Here is a 22,153-nt window from a genome sequence, read left to right on the forward strand (position 1 = left end):
CCTAGCTCCTGACCTCCCTCTCTCTGAGGGAACAGGCTCTCTCTTATAGGAAGCCCTGCCAACGGGCTACCATCACATGATGCCTGGTCACCTGACCCAACCATTGGCTGAAGCCCAAACTCATCACCAGGGTCCTGATGACAAGGCACAGGTGGGGCTGAGTCCAAATCCCTTAAAGGGCCAGCCCATCTTGTGACAGTGATTTTCTTCCAGAAGGATCCCAAAATGTTTTACAAATGGATTCAAAAACTGTAGCTCCAATTCTGCAGTCCGGGTGTGGGAGTTTTGCTCATTGAAGTTAAGAAAGGTTTGGCCACTTCAGGACTGGGCTCTTAACACGTTGTAAGAATTATTTCACCTCAGTCTGCCCTTGGTTGGAATGTGGCATAACACTGCATAGCCAACTAGCCTAGGAATTTAGGGTGGTCCTAATTCTTCATTCCCTGAGCTGTCCTCAGCCATCATGGAGATTAACAGCTGCAATGGCTCCCTCATTTCCAGGCTGCCTGTGCTTGGTATAATGGGCCTTACACCAGAAGAGGATTGGGTGTAGCAGGGCTCTGCTTTGCTATGCCTCTTCCTCGCCCCATCTCACCCACATTCTCTCATTCCCCTTACTCGGGATGGGAGGGGAAGGCTGGTGTACACCAGTAGAGAATTATCCTGAACAGGGTGGATTCTCCACTGGCATTCTCTAGTTTTGTGGTCACTTGCAGCCATCGGTGCCGCACAAAAAGGCCTTTGCAGACCAGAAAATCTGGCCTTTGGGGTTTTACTTCTCAACCGAAAGGCAAAAATATCTTGGGGGGGAAAAATGCCAATCTCCAAATTCTTGATGTGCCACAGCACAGCGGTGCAAATGTTTCCTGATCTTTTTCCTTCCTAATTATATAAAGCTTTCGAAATGCATAATATGCTTTTTGTTTCCAGGATGTTTTTGGTGGGGTATGCATATTAATGCATTATCAACTTACAAGTGGTGAAGATGTTTCTCTCACCTCTTAAAGATTACACTGCGTAGCATTGCAACATACTCTCTGTCTTGTCTTCTAATCAACTAGTAAGGGAACATAAATAGGAAGATATAGAACTGCATCTGCTTTGAAAGGGCATCTCCTGGGGGTAGATATAGGATTTGCCAAGGTTTTAATGCAACAAGCCAAATAATCCTCATAGGGGAAAGACTGTAGGCCAAATGAATTGCTCATATACACCTTACTTATGTCATCAGTTTATGACAGAATTGAAATTTACCCAGTGAATACGCTATAACGTGGTGCAAAGACCAGTTTAATTCCCTCTATTTCTTATGTACCAAAGGTCATATCCTACCATTGATTTTTAAGGAGAACTTCCCATTGGCTTTAATGGAGATTTCTTCATGTGCATCTGTGACAACTGCCATTTTGGTCATGACCAGGGATTGAGCCAGGGAGCTCCAAAACCTTTACATCTTGAGTTTAAGTACTGGCTTATAATTGGGAGCTTTAAGAGACTCAGATGCTGTGCGGATTGGCCACACTAATACACACTAAATACTTGGTTACACTTCTATGCCAGCATAGATCCCAGGTGGATTGAGTTTCAAGTGAGTCTAGGAGTTAATGGGCAAGGAATAACTGGCTGTTTTCAGATTTAACAACCAAAACAATGTGGCTTGAAAATGTTATTGTAAGTGATAATCCCATCTCATAGCCCAGGAATTGTTATTCACAGTCCTCATGAACCACGACGCCATTACACTGCCGTGCCTCTGTTGAACTCAGACTGTCATGCCGGAATGAGAATATTTGGATAACACACAATAGGGTCAGATCCTGAACAGCGTAATTCCACTGCAGTTAATGGAGCAACACTGATATAAACCACCCGAGGAGTCAAGTTAATGACTCCCAAATCTCCTATATTTCATTAAGGATACGTCTACACTGCATGTTTCCCAGCACAAGCAGACAGACAAACACTTGCTTTGCTCAAAGTAGCATGCTAAAACTAGCATGTGTGGACAGTATAGCACGGGCTAGCCACCCGAGTATGGACCTAGGGGATCAGGTGGGCTTGTACTCTGGTGTCTAGCCCATGATGTGCTGGTATTCTTAGCTTGCTAGCTCAAGCAGAACTAGTGCATGCCTGTCTACCTGGACTGGGAGGCACGCTCCCAGCTGCAGCACAAACATACCTCCTAAGAGGCAATGCCACGTGGAGTAGCTTCAATAGACCCACATGTTAGATCACTCCTCCAGTCCTTGAACTGTATAACTGCATTATCAGCATACGGATTTAACAACCTTCCCTACAGAAACCTTATCACTGTCTTACCTGCAAAGTTTCCTTCAAACGGCCTCACCATTTGTCACTGAACTCTGGGAGAGCCAAGTGAAGGTCAGCTTTTCCTTTTAACCAAAACGTTCTTTGCTCTCCTTTTCCCTGATAACAGAAAGAAGTGAAAGTGGAGTTGTACAAAGAAATCGGGGAGGGGAGGGGGACCCACATTGATTTTAAGTAGAGTTGGCCCAAACTAGGAATATCTAGACTGTGGGATAATTTGGTATTTCAGAATTTGGTTTTGTTCCAAATTGTTCAAAGTTTCCCCCAAACTGGAAATCTTGGGGAAAGGAGACATCGTCATGTGGCGTTTTCAAAATGAAATGGGCTCCCTGGAACCATGGCCACCCCTAGATGTGCTGTCACCCAGAACGGAAGACATTTTCGGTGTCTCCCATACTCAAAAGGTGCAATAAAAAAAAAACCCAAAAAAAGCAAAACAAAAATCAAACTAACTCCCTCCCTGCCTCCAGGGATTTGGCACCTCCAAGTGCAATGATCCGGTGCCCCTCAATGTCGGTGCCCTGCCTGAAAACATGGCTGCTACTGACTGAAATTCCTACTGCGCTCATGAAATTGACACGAATGTTGATTTCAGTCAGCAGCTGCCTGGACTCCCAGTGTCTGTAGCTGCGGGGCAAGCCCATCACAGGAACTGCTTTGGGGCAGGAGACCCCAGGCCTTCCAGACTCCCTGACCAGCTGGGTCCTAGGGTTGCCCACTTGGAAGCCCAGGGTCCCTGGCCCCAGCCAGGGACCATGGAACTCAAACCATTTTTGTCAAACATTTCAGGTTTGAGAAATGGGTATTTTCCAATGAAACTGTTCCATTGGAATACTTCTGGCAAGCTCTAACTGTAAGGTCTTTGGAGCAGGAAGCATCTCTTGGTTATACCTTGGTACAGTGGCTAGCATGATGAGGCCACGGTCCCTTATTGGGGCCTCAAGGCACTCCAGCAACATAAGCAATAAAGAATAGTAATATCAACAGAGCTTGACAAGGTAGAAACCATGCACAGGATCCAAGGATGTGAGACATGGAAAGGGCTGTGAAAGCACAAAGACTTCACATCACTGAGTCCTGTTTTTCTGGAATGCTTCATTCTAGTTTGCAAAGCACTGTCCTATGTTAGGCAGATGGTTATCATAAACAAAATGATGGCGGTGTCTGATTTAAGTCACACCATAGTACTGAACACCTCTACATGTTTGTTGTTTTGTTTTTACACTGATGCATTAACATCAGTTCATATCCAGGAAAGCATATGTTCTGCATACATTGTACATCCTTGAAAATTCCTTCATATGCTGTCGAATATATTAGATCTACCTATTTGGCATGATAGGCTCCCATTCTGCATTCTCAATGTTCATACCTTTACTGTTATGGTCCCTCTTTCTTGCAAGTCATACCCGCCGATGGATTGCAAGGCATTAGCAGTGGTTGTGGAGACATGGATTCGGAGAGCTACAGCAAAACAAATCTATTTACTTATTTTATAAATGTATATGACTGACTGGCTGGGGAGGATTAACTCGTTAAAGGGGCAGGATCAATCTCTTTAGAACCTAACGTTTAGCTTCCTAAAGGTTGTGTTTCATTTTTGGCCTGAAACTTTCCTCCTGTTCAGAAGGATTTGTAATTAAGATTTAGGCTTTAGTCTGACTCCATTTAAAATGAAGTCACTTGTCAGAAACGGTCTCCAGGGCAAAAGCACGGTGCTTATTATATAAACCTCAAACTTTCTCTTTTCATATTTGGTATTGTAACATCCATGGCTATCTAGGTCTTCGCAATTGTCACTATGCTGCACAATATGGTCATTCAGAGCTTCATGGCATCAGCGGGAAAGAAATGAGCAAGCAAAGACCTCTCCATGTAGCAGCATAGGGTCTATGATGCACAGTCATGTGTGTCTGAGGGCAGTAACAAACATACAAAACACCATGTTCATTTTTGTTCTTCAAAGATTGAACATCCCAGCTGGTTGTGAAATACGAAACATTGTCACTGTGGAGAGCAGTGGACAGAGCAATGAACTGGGACTCAGGAGACCTGGGTTCTAGTCCTGGCTCTGGCACGGGCCAGTTGGGTGACCTTGGGCAAGTCACTTCACCTCTCCATCCCTCACTTTCCCTCGCAGTAAAATAAGGATCATGATCCTGACCTCCTTTGTAAAGCGCTCTGAGATCTGCTGATGAAAAGCACCATGTAAGAACTAGTTGTTATTATCTGACAACCAGGGCCGGCGCAACGCATTAGGTGACCTAGGCATTTCGGGGCGGGACCTTCCACCACCTAGGGCGGCAGAAAAGCTGGCGGTGCTCCTGCTGACAACAATGATCTCAGATGTAAGAAATCCTCAGGGTTCATCAAACTGGGTTATCAGAGCATTGCATGGCAAAGGTTTGACACAAAAAATGTCAATTAACAACGGGTTAAGTGTAACACTGCCTCTATTTGTGGTTAAAAAAAATTCCATGCAGGATGACTGCAAACTCGTCGTAAATGGTACCTACGCAAACTGGTACTTTCCATCCTTGAGGCTGTATTGACAGTGTCTCCAAACAGGCAGTACCGTGGCATTGTGATTCCCACCACTCCTGCAACAACAGGTCCTAGAGTACAAAACAAAGCACAAACCATGAAGCTATCAAGACAGAAAGTGTTATGCAAAGCAATTTTGCCCCGCACTGGGACTCCTAACTAGGCACTGGAGAAGCAGTTTAAATGAAAGAGTGTCAGTCTCCTATCTGGAGCCCAACCATGGGTATGTGCAACTCCTAAATTCTAATCCCAGCTTTGATGCCAACTTCCATTCTTGATTTGCGCAACTCATGGCTCATTGTCTCAGTTTCCGCAACTGCGAACATGGCAACAATCCCTAGGTAATCTGACTGTTGCTGTAAAAACTAATATGCGTACAATTTCTAGCTCTGCCAGGGGCCTGCTGGGTAACCTTGGACAAATCACAATCTCACTACGCATCTGTAAAATGGGGATAATAATACTGACCTCTTTTGTAAGGATCTTTATGATCAATGGAGGAAAAAGAGCTAGGGATTATTAAAACAGCATAGAAATGCTTAGTTGTGTTATTAGAACCGAGACATGTATGAAGATCAAAATATTTAGACAATTATTTCCCCAACATTTGCAGTTGTCACTGAAACACCCTGAGAAAGGAACATAGAAATTGTCATAAGAATGGCCCTGCTGGGTCAGACCAAAGGTCCATCTAGCCCAGTATCCTGCCTTCTGTCAGTGGCTAGTGCCAGGTGCCCCAGAGGGAATGAACAGAACAGGTAATCATCAAGTGATCCATCCCCTGTCATTCCCAGCTTCTAGCAAACAGAGGCTAAGGACACCATTCCTGCTCATCCTGGCTAATAGCCATTGATGGACCTATCCTCCATGAATTTATCTAGTTCTTTTTTGAAGCCTGTTATGGCCTTGGCCTTCATAACATCCTCTGGCAAGGAGTTCCACAGGTTGACTGTGCATTGTGTGAAGAAATACTTCCTTTTATTTGTTTTAAACCTGATGCCTATTAATTTCATTTGGTGACCCCTAGTTCTTGTGTTATGAGAAGGAGTAAACAACATTTCCTTATCTACTTTCTGTACACCAGTCATGATTTTATAGACCTCAATCATATCTCCCCTTAGCTATCTCTTTTCCAAGCTGAAAAGTCCCAGTCTTATTAATCTCTCCTCATACGGAAGCCATTCCATACCCCTAATCATTTTTGTTGCCCTTTTCTGAACCTTTTCTAATTCCAATATATCTTTTTTGAGATGGGACAACCACATCTGCATGCAGTATTCAAGATGTGGGTGTATCATGGATTTATATAGAGGCAATATGATATTTTCTGTCTTCTTATCTATCCCTTTCTTAATTATTCCCAGCATTCTGTTCGCTTTTTTGACTGCCGCTGCACACTGAGTGGATGTTTTCAGAGAACTATCCACAATGGGTACGTCTATACTTACCTCCGGGTCCGGCGGTAAGCAATCGATCTTCTGGGATCGATCCCGGAAGTGCTCGCCGTCAACGCTGGTACTCCTGCTCGGCGAGACGAGTACACGGAGTCGACGGGGGAGCCTGCCTGCCGCGTGTGGACCCGCGGTAAGTTCGAACTAAGATAGTTCGACTTCAGCTACGTGAATAACGTAGCTGAAGTTGCGTATCTTAGTTCAAAGTGGGGGGTTAGTGTGGACCAGCCCAATGACTCCAAGATCTCTTTCTTGAGTGGTAACAGCTAATTTAGACCTCATCATTTTATATGTATAGTTGGGATTATGCTTTCCTGTCATACTAAAGGAGACAAGCGGTCCATCTACAACAACATCCTGACTCCAGCAGTACCAGATGCTTCAGAGTAAGTTTCAAAACATTCTATAGCAGCAGGCAGTTGTGTAATAACCTGCCCATAAGGGAGATTTCTTCCTGACCTCTGTCAATTTGAGAACCTAGGCCTCCAACATCCCAGCCCTACATACACTGGGCCAAAAAGTTATAGGGGACGTGGCCTTCTCTTCCATTTTTGCAGATGAAACTATTCGGCAAATTTGTGTCAAATTTTTGAATAAGTTTCATGTTGTCTGAAACTGCATTTTTCAGCAAATAAACTATTCATCTGAAAAATTTTGCCCAGCTGTAGAAATTACAGCTCCAATGGTAGGTAATGTTATAGTTCTAGGCCAGTATTTGTGAGATGACCTTGGATACATGCATTATCTTTTCAGGAAGAGTCCTACCACTGAAATGCACATCTAAATGATCTTGCTGGTATATGCTGCATTGAGTTTCCCCACAAACTCTTCTGTCAGCATAGACTCCAAGCTGTGCCAGCATTGCTTGGATAGGAAATGGAAAGCACCAATTAAGAATGGAGGTGTCATTCTTTAGATGAGTACTAAAGCAGAAGCCCAACGTTACTATAATCATTGTAAAATGTTTGCATAGCACTGTACATTTACACAGTGATTTACAAACACAGGAAAGAGCACTCACTGTTAGTGCTTTTCTGAATGTCTTATATTAATGTTCTACACCTCGATAGAACCTTTCAACCACGGATCTCAGAGCACTTAAAAATAGGAACTAATTAATCTCCCCAGCAATCTGTAAGGACACTGAATGTTAATATTGCCAGCCTCCTGATGGGGAAACTGAGGTACAGAGCAGTTATGTAAGTAGTCAACGTCAGACAGCAAGTCATGGCTGAGGTATGAAGAGAATCCAGAATTCCTAAACTCCCTGCCTCATGCTGTAACTGCTCAATATGTGCTACAATGAATTAAGGATGAACCCCATACCCAAGGTTAAAACAAACATTTGGCCACCAGTTCTTTACTCAGGCAAAACTCCAAATTAAGGTTGAGGGGAATTTTGGCTGAATTAGGACTGGAGGATAAGCCCCCTTAAAAAATGCTCTCCGGTCTCATCTTAACCTGATGCTTGATTCATCCTGAGGTGAATTACGAATTGATGCAAACATGTGAATTATGTATTTGTGGCTCAACTTATATGGACCGAGAACAAATCTCAGTATTGGAAGCAGGTGAGACTCACGCTACTTACCTGTGTTAATGCCAATCCGCAGCTTCAGCTTCTCTTCGGGCATGTGCTCTATCTTGAAAGGGATCATTGCACTGAGGAAGTGCAAAGACATTGTAGCAATTTCCTCAACGTGCTTCATTCCATTGCGGATGGGAAGGCCACTGGCAACCATGTAGGCATCTCCGATGGTTTCAACCTGTAGCAAGGAAAACCAAGCACTTAGGCAGCACGTTACGTGTCTGGGGCACAGGGCAAATAGCAGCCCATATTAGAGTTCAGAGGGGCAGCCGTGTTAGTCTGTATCCGCAAAAACAACAAGGAGTCCTTGTGGCACCTTAGAGACTAACACATTTATTTGAGCATAAGCTTTCGTGGGCTAAAACCCACTTCATCGGATGCATGCTGTGGAAAATACAGTAGGAAGATATATACACACACAGAGGACATGAAAAAATGGGTGTTGCCATACCAACTATAACGAGAGTCATCAATTAAGGTGGGCTATTAGCAGCAGGAGAAAAAAAAACTTTTGTAGTGATAATCAGGATGGCCCATTTCCAACAGTTGACAAGAAGCTGTGAGTAACAGTAGGGAAAAAAATTAGCATGGGGAAATAGGTTTTACTTTGTGTAATGACCCATCCACTCCCAGTCTTTATTCAAGCCTAATTTGATGGTTGTCCAGTTTGCAAATTAATTCCAGTTCTGCAGTTTCTCATTGGAGTCTGGTTTTGAAGTTTTGTTGTTGGAGTATTGCGACTTTGAGGTCTGTAATTGAGTGACCAGGGAGGTTGAAGTGTTCTCCGACTGGTTTTTGAATGTTATAATTCTTGACGTTTGATTTGTGTCCATTTATTCTTTTGCATAGAGACTGTCCGGTTTGGCCAATGTACATGGCAGAGGGGCATTGCTGGCACATGATGGCATATATCATATTGGTTGATATGCAGGTGAACGAGCCTCTGATAGTGTGGCTGATGTGATTAGGTGCTATGATGGTGTCCCTGAATAGATATTTGAGACAGTGCAAACTAGTGGACTAAGCTTAAAACCAGGAGTTAAGAACTTCTACATTCTAGTCATGGTTCTGCCACTGACTGCACTCAACCACCAACAATTGGAACTATATCAGGTCAGTGATATTAATGGGTTTTGGATGCAAGTGACTACAGATTGGGGAGCCTGACTGAGTGCTCTCTCGCTCTCCAGGAAACTTTCCTTGACTTTGATAGAAGTTCTGCAAACACACTGCTTGCAGGACTGGGCCCAGCAATTGTGCTTCCTGAGAACCCGGGGAGCAGCGTGTCTCACCTTGTATACGTCATACGTTTTAATGATGTTATCGAACAGGCTGTACAGGTCATTCAGGAGATTAACCACTTGCAGGGGATTGCTGAGAGAACACAAATTGGTGAACCCAACAATATCTGAGAAGAAGATGGTCACAGAATCAAAACTCTCAGGCTCCACGGATTTCCCAGCGATGAGCTGCTCTCGGATGAAGCTGGGACAGGAGGAGAAAGTGATCATTTCCTTCATGTCTCTCTCTCTCTCTCTCCCTCCACCTCAGAATAAATCCATTTGGCCTTAACGTCCTGCGTGTTTGGGAAATACACCAAGTGGCCTGTTTAAAGCACTTTTAAGCCTGCCTTAAAAATCCCCAAACCAGATTCAATCTGGATTTACACCAGCTTCCACTTTGGCAAAAGGTCCCCAAATTAAAGCATCTACTGGAGGGAAAGAGGGTGCAACAGAGAAAAGTGGCCACTTGCCAGAGAGGTGTGTGAGGGTGAAGGTCAGTGGAGCACAAGAAGTTGATGGCATTAAATGCGTTTTAAAATGATGCTGGCTAGCCTGAATCCAGGCTATACCTACAAAATATTTGACAAGGAGTAAGGGAGCTGGCACGCTTAGACCACAACTTATGTTGAACAGTTCAGTCTGATTGTTTCCTACTGCTCCTCATGTCTGGTGTACCCGGCTGTAGTCCTTTGTCTTAGACTGTCAGCTCTTCGGGGGAACAGTCTTTTTGTTCTAGGTTTGTACAGCATCTAGCACAATGGGCCCCTGGTCCCTGACTGGAGCTTCTAGGCACTATCACAATATAATGAATAATAATAATTCATTGCTTAATTACCATTCATTAGTTAGAGCCCGAGGCTGTACTAGCAGTGTTTAAGTGACAATAGTACTTTGCAAAGCATTCTGAGATACACTGAGTATGAAAGGCTCTGTCTTGCCCCAAATTCTATTGTCGACAAACTTATGAACGTACAAAAGTTGTTTGATTACCTGGGCAACATTGCTGACAAAAGTTTATCTGTCTTTTTCTTCTCTGCCACCAACTGGGCTGTCCTTTCTTCCACCACGTCCTCCAAGTGATTGGCATACTTTTCCAGTTTGTTTACCATGTTATCCAAGATGCTGATGTGGCTAATGGAATTGCTCAAACAAATATTGTTTTTAATTTACATAATAGCACTAAGTACACCTCTACCCCGATATAACGCTGTCCTCGGGAGCCAAAAAGTCTTACCGTGTTATAGGTGAAACCGTGTTATATTGAACTTGCTTTGATCCGTCCCGCCTCTCCCTCCCCAGAGCGCTGCTTTACCGCGTTATATCCGAATTCGTGTTATATCGGGTCGCGTTATATCGGGGTAGAGGTGTAATACAAAATTTTGATGGGAACTGTATTCCATTTCCATCAAAGATCCCCTCTAGCATCTAGAGTTCATGGGGGAGAAATGACTTCTGATACTTGGCTACTCCCCACTATGGGCCTGTCATCAGATCTCATAATTTAACTTGGATAAGAAATATCCATGGAGACTATCCATGCTGCAGTTAATGTGAGTACTGACCCAATGCCCCCGCATAGTCTTTGGGAGCACTGTGCTGCCAGAAGTGACAATTTTCAGATGAAACATCAAATCAAAGTCCCTTACAAGACTCAAAATGGTATCCTGGCATCCCGGCCAAATTCCGCTGTGGATAATTATATGCTAACTACTTAAAGATACCATCAATTTAAATACATTTTTGTCTGATTGGTTTTTTACAAATTTATTACTGGTAACACTTAAGATACTGTATGTGAAAAAGATTAGAGCATAAAATGCCTGTTTTTTTTCCAGTCTACTTTGACAGTACTCCGCATATCATTAGTTTAATGATTCCTCCTGTATAGCCCACAGTTTCCACCATGTGAGTCTTTCACTCAAGAGAGGAAAGAAAAACATTTCACCACTAGGAAAAATGTGATTGCAAAAATGCAACCATTGACAGGGAGGAGCTACAGTTCTGGGAAAGAACTTTAAACTCTCTTTTTAAAAACTGACTAGATTTCAAGTTAACTACATCCATTTAACCCCCACCCCACCCCTCAACTGTGGTTTCAGCTGGACATTATTCATACAATGACAGAAATGTAGGGCTGGAAGGGCCTTGAGAGGTCATCTAGTCCAGCTCTTTGTGATGAGACACAACCAAGTAATCTAGACCGTTCCTGACAGGTGTTTGTCCAACCTCCAGTGATGGGATTCCACAACCTCTCTTGGAAGTCTAGTCCAGAACTTTACTATCTTTATAGTCAGAAAGGTGAGATATTGGGAAAATCTAACTCTTTATCTTCCTGTTCTAAACTATCCTGCAGTGGTGCTGTGGGCTGTTAAACAGCTGCTACATCCCATCTCTGATGCAGCTGCATTTCAGCGATGTGTGAGTAATCCCTATGTAATGGATGCCATCTATAAAACACTTTGGGAGCCTGCTGGATGAAAAGCACAATGTATATCTGGTATCATTCTCAGACAGGTAAGAAAGACTCACCCTTCGGGGCTTGCATCTCTTAACCCTCTCTTCACAGAGGAGAATGTTGGCCTTCTCCCTGGATCTTCATCCCAACACGTTCTAAGCATTGCAATGATCCTTTCACTGCATTTCTCTGTTGACAGGGATGGCCGCAGTGGGACGAGTACAGTTGGGTCCCTGAGTCGGTTTATTATCTCTGTATTTAGCAAATGTGATCAATCAGGATTTGAGTCTATTAATTATTTTAGTGTCCCTAACTTTGGAGCAAATTGTCCTGGTCCTTAATGCAGGCATCTGAGAGGAGGAAAAACAGAGACTGCATGGAGATTCCCTTTCTCTTATGCACCTCACATAAGGGTCAGAGCAAATCACAGTCTTTCACCTGGATGAGCTTAGGGTCTGCTTCTTCTATGCAACCCATGCAGCTGGCTAGTTTAGAAGAAGGAAGCCGTTCGTACCATCCCACGGGCAGTGTTCACACACCCTGGAGTGCTGAGGAAAATTGTGTCTCCAAATCTGTCTCTATAGATTAATGCTCTCTCCTCTTAGGGTATGTCTACACTACCCACTGATCGGCGGGCAGCAATCGATCCAGCGGGGGTTGATTTATCGCGTCTAATCTAGACACGATAAATCGACCCCCGAGCGCTCTCCCGTCGACTTCTGTACTCCACTGCCGCGAGAGGCGCAGGCAGAGTCCACGGGGGAGCGGTAGCAGTCGATTCACACTGCGGTGAGTAGGTCTAACTACGTCGACTTCAGCTACGTTATTCACATAGCTGAAGTTGCGTAACTTAGATCAATCCCCCCCGTAGTGTAGACCAGGCCTCAGATACAGGGATTTCAGAGTGTAGTTGTAGTAACTTGGCACATGCCATAATAGTGTAGGCTGTTGAGTAGCTCCAAAGTGTGAATGGTGTGGTGTTTTCATTGGTACTATGTTCAGCTGAGCAATTACTACACTTCACTTTGCTGTGATGCATTTAATTTGCACATAAAGTCAGATAAAAAGGTATATAGAGCCCTATTATCTGAACAGAATAGACAACATGGAATTTATTCAGATCGATAGAAGGTCAAACAAGAGAGACAGGTTTTCCTATGAGTAATGCACCTCAAGGAGATACTATATGTGGACTATAGGAGTTTGTGGGAGAAGACAGCTGCTGCTGTATTTGAATCAAAGCTAAACAAAGCAACTGTGATTTTTTTTCTTATAATGCGGGAAGCAATGAGAAATAGTGACAGGAAATCAATACAAGGTTAGGAAACCAGTATGGAACTCTTGCTCAGATTAAGTTCTAAATTCTTATGCTTTATTAGGCAAAGTTGCAAAATCACTTAAAACATATATACAGTTAAGCCTGTGTGACTCTCCAAAGACCAAAGGTGTCTATCCTTAGCAAGCAGATAGTTACGCAATACAATTATCTGCCTATACTCATTCATAATATTCAGCGTACAAAAAGTCTCTTGCATCCCAAGGGTGCATCTACTCTGCAAATTAAAGGTGTGTTCCTAACTCAGAATAGCTAACCCGCTCTGGCTAATCTGGGTTAAAATAGCATTAAAGAGATGGCAGCGCAGGTTAAAACCTATACGGGAGTCTGAGGTTGAATGCTACCTGCTAACCTGAGTTAGCTGTGTCTTCACTGCTATTTTAACCACAGTTAGCTAACACAGGTCACAGCTAATCTGAATTTTAAAACACATTTTATTTGCAGTGAAGTCCTACTACATTTAGGGTAACTCCAGGATACAAAAATGTGCTCACAGAGGGAAGACCATCTGGAAATGGAGTACAAAGAGAGGAACAAAGTTCTACCTTCTGCTTCCTTGTTCAGGTCTTGGAATGGGCCATCCTCATTGTTATAAATCAGCTCCCTCATAATTATAGCAAAGCTGTAGACATCCCCCTTTTGGGTCCCAGGGAATGGAAATTCCCCCATCCTGAGCAGTTCTGGGGCTGTCCAATAGAGATCTACAAGGCAAAATAGGAAACAGCAAGGAAGTCTGTGCTTCAGCTGGGTCAAATTCGTCATCGGCAAAGAACAGGCTAGACAGCCTTTTAAAATTCTGAACACTATTTGGGATGGTTTGTGCTTTTATAGTGTCATCCAACTGAGAATTTCTCTGCCGCTTGCAGGCACTCATTCATCCACACAACACCACTGCCTGGTAGCTAGCTAGAGAGGTGCGGGCAGCAGCAAGGCCACTCCTTCTCTCCTCCCCCACCGCCCCCCGAAGTGGCAGCAAGACCCCCTTTGGGAGAATAGGGGTAAAAGCAGAGAATGGGCTCCCAGGAGCTGGGAGGGGAAGGCCCACATGTGGAGTCCTCTGTCAGGGTCAGGGCCAGCTCTAACTTTTTTGCCGCCCCAAGCAAAAAAAAAAAAAAAAGGGCCACCCTGGGCGCCGCACTGCCGAAACACACACACACACCCCGGGCGCTGCGCTGCTGAAACAAAAACAAACAAAAAAACCCTCAAGCGCCGCCCCGCCGAACCAAAAAAAAAAAAAAAAAAGAACCCTGACCGCCCCCCGCCACCCCAAGATTGGCCGCCCCTTACAAGGTGCTGCCCCAAGAACGTGCTTGGTCGGCTGGTGCCTGGAGCTGGCCCTGGTCAGGGTCACAGGGTGGCATAAATGAAGCAGACCTAGCTCCCCTGTGCTAGAACAGGGTCTCCCAGTTCAGCCAATTAGGAGGGGAGAGCAGCACCTGCAGCCATAAAGAGCCAGGCTGTCTGGAAGCGCGGGGGCAGGAGCAGCAGGAAGTTCCCTGGGAAAGGCTGCCAGAGCCCCCCAGGAGGCGGGGCAGTGGGAACCGGCGAGGGGGGAAGAGCCTCCTGGGTCGTGCTCTGTTAAAAGAGCACAGAAGGATCTTGCAACAGGCCCTGAAGCGGGAGGAGGGGGGTCTGAGTAAGGCAAAGGTGGAAATCCCCTGGGAGTTGTAGCCGAGAGTGGGCTGAGGAACTATTTTGGGATTTGTTTGCCTACATCTGGGAAATAAAACTGTGCCTGGAAAGATACTCTGAGTGTGGTAGTGAGGCCTTTGTGGACTGGGGAGAAGCCAGCACCTTCCAGGGTGGTATCGGTATGACTCCTCACAGCTGTGGCCCTTGGAGTAAGCACCCTGTTCAGATGCATGAGGCTGTTAACACGTCTCAGAGCTATTGTTTCAGCCACCTGCAGACTCAGGCAGACTTCACTACATCAGTTGCACTTGAGTCACATTTTCAAGCTTTTCTTTGCAACTATGAAGGCTAGAATTGGGGGGGTTTTCCCCCCTCTTTTCTTTCTTTGCCTTTATTTATATATAAAAAAAGTGATTCTCCTGTAATCAAATTATTCCAGAACCTGGGGCTTTAGGCACAGGTCTATAAGAACATAAGAATAGCCATACTGGGTCAGACCAAACATCTGTCTAGCCCAGTATCCTGTCATCTGTCAGTGGCCAATGCCAGTTGCCCCAGAGGGAATGAACAGAACAGGTAATCATCAAGTGATCCATCCCCTGTTGCCCATTCCCAGTTTCTAGCAAACAGAGGCTAGGGACACAATTCCTGCCCATCCTGGCTAATAGCCATTGATGGACCTATCCTCCACGAATTTATCTAGTTCTTTTGTGAACCCTGTTATAGTCTTCGCCTTCACAACATCCTCTGGCAAATAGTTCCACAGGTTGGCTGTGCATTGTGTGAAGAAATACTTCCTTTTATTTGTTTTAAACCTGCTGCCTATTAATTTCATTAATTACCCTTAGTTCTTGTGTTATGAGAAGGAGTAAATAACACTTCCTTATTTACTTTCTCCACACCAGTCATGATTATATAGACCTCAATCATATCCCACCTTAGTCGTCTTTTTTCCCCCCAAGCTGAAAAGTCCCAGTTTTATTAATCTCTCCTTCTAACGGAAGCCGTTCCACACCCCTAATAATTTTTGTTGCCCTTTTCTTAACCTTTTCCAATTCCAATATATCTTTTTTTGAGATGGGGCAATGACATCTGCACGCAGTATTCAAGATGTGGGAATGCCATGGATTTATATAGAGGCAATATGATATTTTCTGTCTTATCTATCCCTTTCTTAATGATTCCCAACATTCTGTTAGCTTTTTTGACTGCCGCTGCACATTGAGTGGATTTTTTCAGAGAACTATCCACAGTGTCTCCAAAATCTATTTCTTGAATCGTAACAGCTAATTTAGACCCCATCATTTTATATGTATAGTTGGGATTATGTTTTCCAGTGTGCATTACTTTGCATTTATCAATATTGATAAATGTCTATAGCATTTATGCCTTAATTCATCCACAGCTACAGACCAAAAATTATTCACCAAAATTATTCAGCAAACATTGTCAAACAACAAATTGTAGAAAATCATAAGCTGCTCAAAGACAATTATTGAGCAAAATAGAGACAAAAACTGATCATATGCATTATTTGCTGCTATTTGCTCATCTATATGCAGCATTACTGGAATAAAAAAAAAAACACCTCTGTAATTTCCAAAAGCTGTGTTCCAATCACCAATATTCAAAGAGGTGTTGTAGATAAAATGTGTGTGAAGACCAGTATGAAGGAAAGCATCCGCTAGAGGAATCCATCAATCGTTGTTTTGGTGCATCCCTTGTGCTTGTAATTCTTGTATAATCCACTTACCTGCATAGTTGGTATTTTTCTCAGTAATTACTCGGTATTTCTTTCCATACTTAAACTCCCATAGCCCAAATCCACACAGTTTCACTTGCATGCGACTATCCACCAAACAGTTAGTAGGTTTCAGATTTCCATGGGAGTTCAATGGGCTTCTGTGAAGAAACAACATCCCCTACAAAAACAGGGACAGTGTGACTTTAGAGTGGTGGCTATAGAAGCACCAGCCAGAATAAAATACCCCCAATGAATGGCGGGATGTAGTTTTGGCTGTCAATGCAACAAACAGCAAGTGTAACCAGCTCTTGGCTCAGCTGGTTCTGGTCAGAAACACCAGGGCTTTTGTCCCTAAATCTCATCGTATCTATGCTAGTCTTTTTTCCATTACGTTTTCCAGGCTATTTGTAGCAATGGTCTGCTTTGGTCAAACCCATCCAGAAACCTACTAGTTATGCCCACATTTTGTCTGGATAGCCACATTCTTCTATCACTGCTACTGTTGTCCTCATTCCCTCCACTCACCCAGGGTATCTGGCCTTACGTTAGGCCCCGATCCTGGACATTGTTTTCACAAATCCCTTTGCCCACATGGAATCTCTGACCTCTCTACCTAGATGTCTTGGGTATTTAATATCGTCCCTGTGACAGACTGACAATATCATTCAATACCCTGGACAAACCTGATGGACTGAAGATAAACTTTCCTGAATTAAGCAACAAAGAGTCCTGTGGCACCTTATAGACTATCAGATGTATTGGAGCATAAGCTTTCGTGGGTGAATACCCACTTCGTCAGACGCATGTAATGGAAATTTCCATTCTTAATTCAGATCCAGACTAACACTGCTACCCCCTGATACTTTCCTGAATTAAGTTAAACCTTATGGAGTTTGGTTTGATATTTTGGGGGCTCATTGTATTAAAAATGCAACTATGTTATTGTAGAATTGTATGTAACTCTTCCAGGAATACGGGGATGGTAATGTATTTCCTCTGGTTATTGAAACCATCTGGTGGGGTCCACATATACTAGTTCAAACTGAATCCTCCAGGGACCAACAGACAAAGGCCTTGGCTACACTTGGGAATTCACAGCGCTGCCGCGGTGAGTGTAGTCACCGAGGCAACACTGCGAGAGCTCTCTCGCAGCGCTGTATGTACTCCACCTCTCTGAGGGGAGTAGCTTGCAGCGCTGCAAGCGAGCGTGCAGTGCTGCAGGCGCTGATTACACTGGCGCTTTACAGCGCTGCACTCGCTGCGCGGGGGAGGGGCGTTTTCACACCCCTGAGCGCAGCAAGTTGCAGCGCTGTACAGCGCCAGTGTAGCCAAGGCCAAAGAAAAGATTTTTGTTTAAATAGCCTGTTTTCAGACAGGCTCGGGGCACTATTTCTGCTCTAAGAAGAGCCCCAACTCTTAGGGAAGGTTTGGAGAAACTTGGCTTGCTGAGGGCCCAGCCCCAAAAGACTGCGTGCTTGTTCTGAGCTGAAGCGGTGATGAACTTGGTACCACAAGGAAACCCCTTGGGCGCATAGGTGCTGGAACTAGGGGTGCTGCTGCACGCCCCGGCAGGAAGTGGTTTCCATCACATACAGGGTTTACAGTTTGGTTCAATGGCTCTCAGCACTTCCCCTATACAAATTGTTCCAGCCCCCCTGCTTGGACAGAGTAGTGAAGGACTGTTCCTACCAGAGCCCATGTTGGAGTAGGGGTGATCTCTGGTAAGCTTGTTAGCATGCGTGTAGGTTCTTCTAATGATTTTAATAGGTTTTCTCTGTAATGCTTTTACCTTGAGACTCAAACAGGCTTGCTTAGAAAGAGCTGTGTAGTAACATAACTGTAGGCAGTCGTACTGCTAACCGTCTCTGAAGACAAAGCAAGCAGGCCTGCTTGGGCAGTCTGTCTCTGCTGGGAATAACAGTACAGTCATGGGACTGTGCAGCCTGGAAATACCCCAGTCAGCCGAGAGTGAGACTCACCAAGAGAGGTGATGGGCAAGGGAGCTGGAAACCTGACAGTGCGTACCCTTGCTGGACCACTGCAGAGAAATACAGGCGTGGTTGCTCTGAAATGTGACACTCCCCACCACAATAGTATGTGAGCACCTCACATTCTTTATCGTATTTATCCTGACAACACCCTTGTGAGGTAAGGAAGTACTATTATCCCTATATGGATGGGGCACTGAGAAACAGACTTAGGCCCAGATTTTTACAGGTATTTAGGCACTGTGGCACTCAGCATTGCAATGCCCAGCTGATTTAGGAGCCTGTCTTGTTTTCAAAAGCGATTTAGGAGCTTAGAGCTTAAATACCATTGTAAGACTCTTAAGTGCCTAAATCACTTTTGAAAACAAGACAGACTCCTAATCAGTTAGATATTGTGACACTGAGCACCACAACGCCTTTAAAAATCTAGGCCTAGGTGACTTGCCCAAGATCATATAGGAGAGTCTGTGGCAGAGATGGGAAACGAACCTGTCTCTCCTACATCCTAGACTTATGCCCTAATCATTGGACCAAAACTTTAGATTACAAACTCTTCAGGGCAGACACGTATTCCTACTGTGTGTTTGTACAGCACCTAACACAATGGAGCCCCAATCCAGAGAGGCCTTTTTCCACTGCTGTCACACAAACAAATCATTTTACTTAGCACTTTTCATTCATTCCTTACTGAAGAATGAAATTCATGACTAGAAAGGTGTGGCCTATTCCTTTGGATGTGGCAGGATGGCCATACTCCTTCCTGCCCGCCTTGGGAGCATGAGCACCTCAGCAAGGGGACAGTCCCTTCACTTCCACAAACCAGACAAAGGAATGTAGCAAAATATTTGCCAGGGCCAGGTGAATAAAGCCAGATTACAAAAGTGGCTACGTGATTCACGGGCCACGCACTACGGGTCTTCAAGTAAATGACCAACAAGTATCAGAAACAGAAGCAACCTCTTGTATCATTTGGTAATCTTTCCCCCTTTCTCCTCACTCCCATTTTGTGTCTTAACAACACACACAAACCAGAATCGGACTTTAACAAGAAAATCGGAATGGAATTCCTTCCCTCCCCCCTATTTAGTAGCATCTATAAATTTTCAAGCAAAAATTTTTGCTTTTGGAAAACAACTCTGTACAAATGAAAAGAGAAACATGTTAAAATAATGGTTTTGTGTATTATTTATTACTGTTGTTCATATTGCAGTACTGTCTAGAAGCCTCAACCAGGTTAGGCTTCCTTTGTGCTCAGTGTTGTATGTAGTAAATACATAAGAACAGCTGTACTGGGTCAGACCAAAGGTCCATTGAGCCCAGTATCCTGTCTTCCGACAGTGGCCAATGCCAGGTAGGGTGACCAGATCACAACACTAAAATATCGGGATACATTGGGGTGCTATCAGCCCCGCCCACAGTCCACCCCCGCTCCTCCCAGGCTCTGCCCCCACTCTGCCCCAGGTCCCGCCCCTCCCCGCTCAGCCCCCCTCCCCCCCGCCCCTTCCTCATCCCGTGGCCCCCTGCTGGCTTGCTGCGTCCCTCCTCCCCCCCCCCCCGCCTGCCCGCCGCTCACTCGCCTCTTCAGCCCCCCTCCCGCCACTCACCCCTATGGCGCTGACTTCCTCTCTGCCGGGTGGGTGCTCGCCCACCTCCCGCCTCTTCCCACCCAAGCATCCGCCTTCGCTCCACCCCCAAGTCCCCGCCCCTGCCCTGCCTCCTCTCCACCTCCTCCCCTGAGCGTGCCACGTCCCCGCTCCTCCCTCCTGGAAAGCGCTAAGCGCCACCAAACAGCTGTTAGGCGGTGGGAAGCGCTGGGGGGGAGGAGCGGGGACGTGGCGTACTGGGGGGAGGGGGGAAGGAGGAGGTGAGGAGGCGGGAGCTTGGCTGCAATTTTTCCCCGTGGGTGCTCCAACCCTGGAGCACCCACGGAGTCAGCGCCTCCCTCCCGCTCACCTCCTTACCTGAATATCGGGACAAATAGCGTCCCAATTGTACATTGATCGGGACGCAGGACAAAGGGTTAAATATCGGGACATCTGGTCACCCTAATGCCAGGTGCCCCAGAGGGAATGAACACAACAGGTAATCATCAAGTGATCCATTCCATCGCCCATTCCCAGTTGCTGGCAAACAGAGGCTAGGGACACCATCCCTGTCCATCCTGGCTAATAGCCATTGATGAACCTATCCTCCATGAACTTATCTAGTTCTTTTTTGAATGGCCAGTCCAGTCCTGAAGAGCTTACAATGTCAAACAATTGTCTCAAAACTTTAGGACTTTTTACATTTTATTTTTAACTGTCCACCCCCTTTTTTTCCTATGTGTAACAAATGTTTAATTTGGGGTTTGTTTAATGGTGTAAGCATAGGTCACTGCAACAGAACTCCCAAATTAATGAAATAAATACATGCAATAAAATAAGGATAATTTGCAATAACAACTTCCTCAACCCCCTATCAAATGCAAACCCAACACTTCCATCTGGCTCCAACGGGATAGTGTATTATTCTCATTTTTGTCTCTGACATGTTCAAAGTCCAGAGCAATAAGCGTTTCTAGGCTCCATAACTTTTTAAATAAGGTTTTCTATCAGAAAACAATTCAATGTCATACTCACATTGACTATATCATAGGCGAGAGAGAGTTTGAATATCCAATCCAATTCAATATCAGAGTTCCTCAAAATGTCCTGAAAAACAAAAACATTCAGAATGACATTGGACTGAATCTCATCAGACTGAGTTGCAGTGAGCACATGGAACTGAACTCAGCCTATTTGCTCTGTGAACTTTTATTGGAAACGGAAAACTTATTTCCTGATACATGTGTACGGGTCTCCAAATCAGCAGTTGCTGAGAATAGTCTGTATGTATCGCTATTGGGCAAGTGGCAATTACAAACTTGATTCCATATTTACATACAAATTCTGTAGAGCTTTATTACACAATAAGTTACAGAAGCTGGGAATGAGCGACAGCCGATGGATAACTTGATGATTGCCTGTTCTGTTCATTACCTCTGGGACACCTGGCACTGGCCACTGTTGGAAGACAGGATACTGGGCTAGATGGACCCTTGGTCTGACCCAGTTGGGCCATTCTTATGTTTTATGTAATAAGCTGAGTAAATAAGATGTTTCTTGGTAAATAAGATGTCCTAATACTCACTGCCTCTGTGGTGTAATGTCTGTTTTTTTTATTGTTGTCCAGGGTGCTATTCTGCTTCTCATATCTGGTATTCACAAAATGGTTGCACATAAGAAAGAACTGAACACTAAAGCAATGAAGATGCATAGAAGTAGGAAGGGACATGTGCACTTGAAGTCCTAGCTATTAGAAGCTAGGAAAGTCCTGATATCAACAGAGCAAGAGTAAGCAGCAAAAACAGCTAACAAACAAAAGGGGGGTGAGGAATATCAGTCCTGGCTGACCTGGCTAGAGCTCAGAACAGCTCTTTTGCAAGCTCTCTTACAAGTCAACCCTAAGTTTACTGATGTAAATGATGCTGGTGTTCTCACCTTTAGGCTTCCTTTCTTGCAGTACTCTGTAATAATACAGATACTGGGAATTTCAGTGCATATACCAAAGAAGGCCACCAGATTCTCATGCCTCAACTCGCGCATCTGAAAGCAAAGAGGCCTCGTTAAACACATTTGTTTACATTACAGCACCACCCCTGAGTTGTTCCTTAGTCATCATTTACTACAAGAATCCTACAAGGTAGAAATGAAAAGGTCATTAGCTCATCCTTGTCCAAACCTGGCTAGTTCAGGAATGCCTCTAACAATATATTTTCTATTCCTG

At 44.6% G+C, this 22,153-nt stretch overlaps 1 protein-coding gene across 1 annotated transcript in view; it reads right to left on the bottom strand.

Moving 5' to 3' along the window:
* Nucleotides 1–2,343: 2,343 nt before the first annotated feature.
* LOC135881791 (guanylate cyclase 2G-like) overlaps nucleotides 2,344–22,153 on the bottom strand; it is a 42,452-nt gene continuing 22,642 nt past the window's right edge. The window contains exons 11-21 of the mRNA XM_065408499.1: nucleotides 21,868–21,972; nucleotides 20,968–21,039; nucleotides 16,371–16,539; nucleotides 13,531–13,686; nucleotides 11,724–11,901; nucleotides 10,185–10,325; nucleotides 9,204–9,396; nucleotides 7,915–8,089; nucleotides 4,845–4,943; nucleotides 3,701–3,792; nucleotides 2,344–2,427 (exon numbers count right to left, since the gene is read on the bottom strand). Of these exons, the coding sequence (XP_065264571.1) occupies nucleotides 2,344–2,427; nucleotides 3,701–3,792; nucleotides 4,845–4,943; nucleotides 7,915–8,089; nucleotides 9,204–9,396; nucleotides 10,185–10,325; nucleotides 11,724–11,901; nucleotides 13,531–13,686; nucleotides 16,371–16,539; nucleotides 20,968–21,039; nucleotides 21,868–21,972 (1,464 nt within the window). The remainder of the gene's footprint in view (nucleotides 2,428–3,700; nucleotides 3,793–4,844; nucleotides 4,944–7,914; nucleotides 8,090–9,203; nucleotides 9,397–10,184; nucleotides 10,326–11,723; nucleotides 11,902–13,530; nucleotides 13,687–16,370; nucleotides 16,540–20,967; nucleotides 21,040–21,867; nucleotides 21,973–22,153) is intronic.

Source organism: Emys orbicularis, chromosome 7 (assembly GCF_028017835.1).
Source record: "Emys orbicularis isolate rEmyOrb1 chromosome 7, rEmyOrb1.hap1, whole genome shotgun sequence".
Taxonomy (NCBI): Eukaryota; Metazoa; Chordata; order Testudines; family Emydidae; genus Emys; species Emys orbicularis.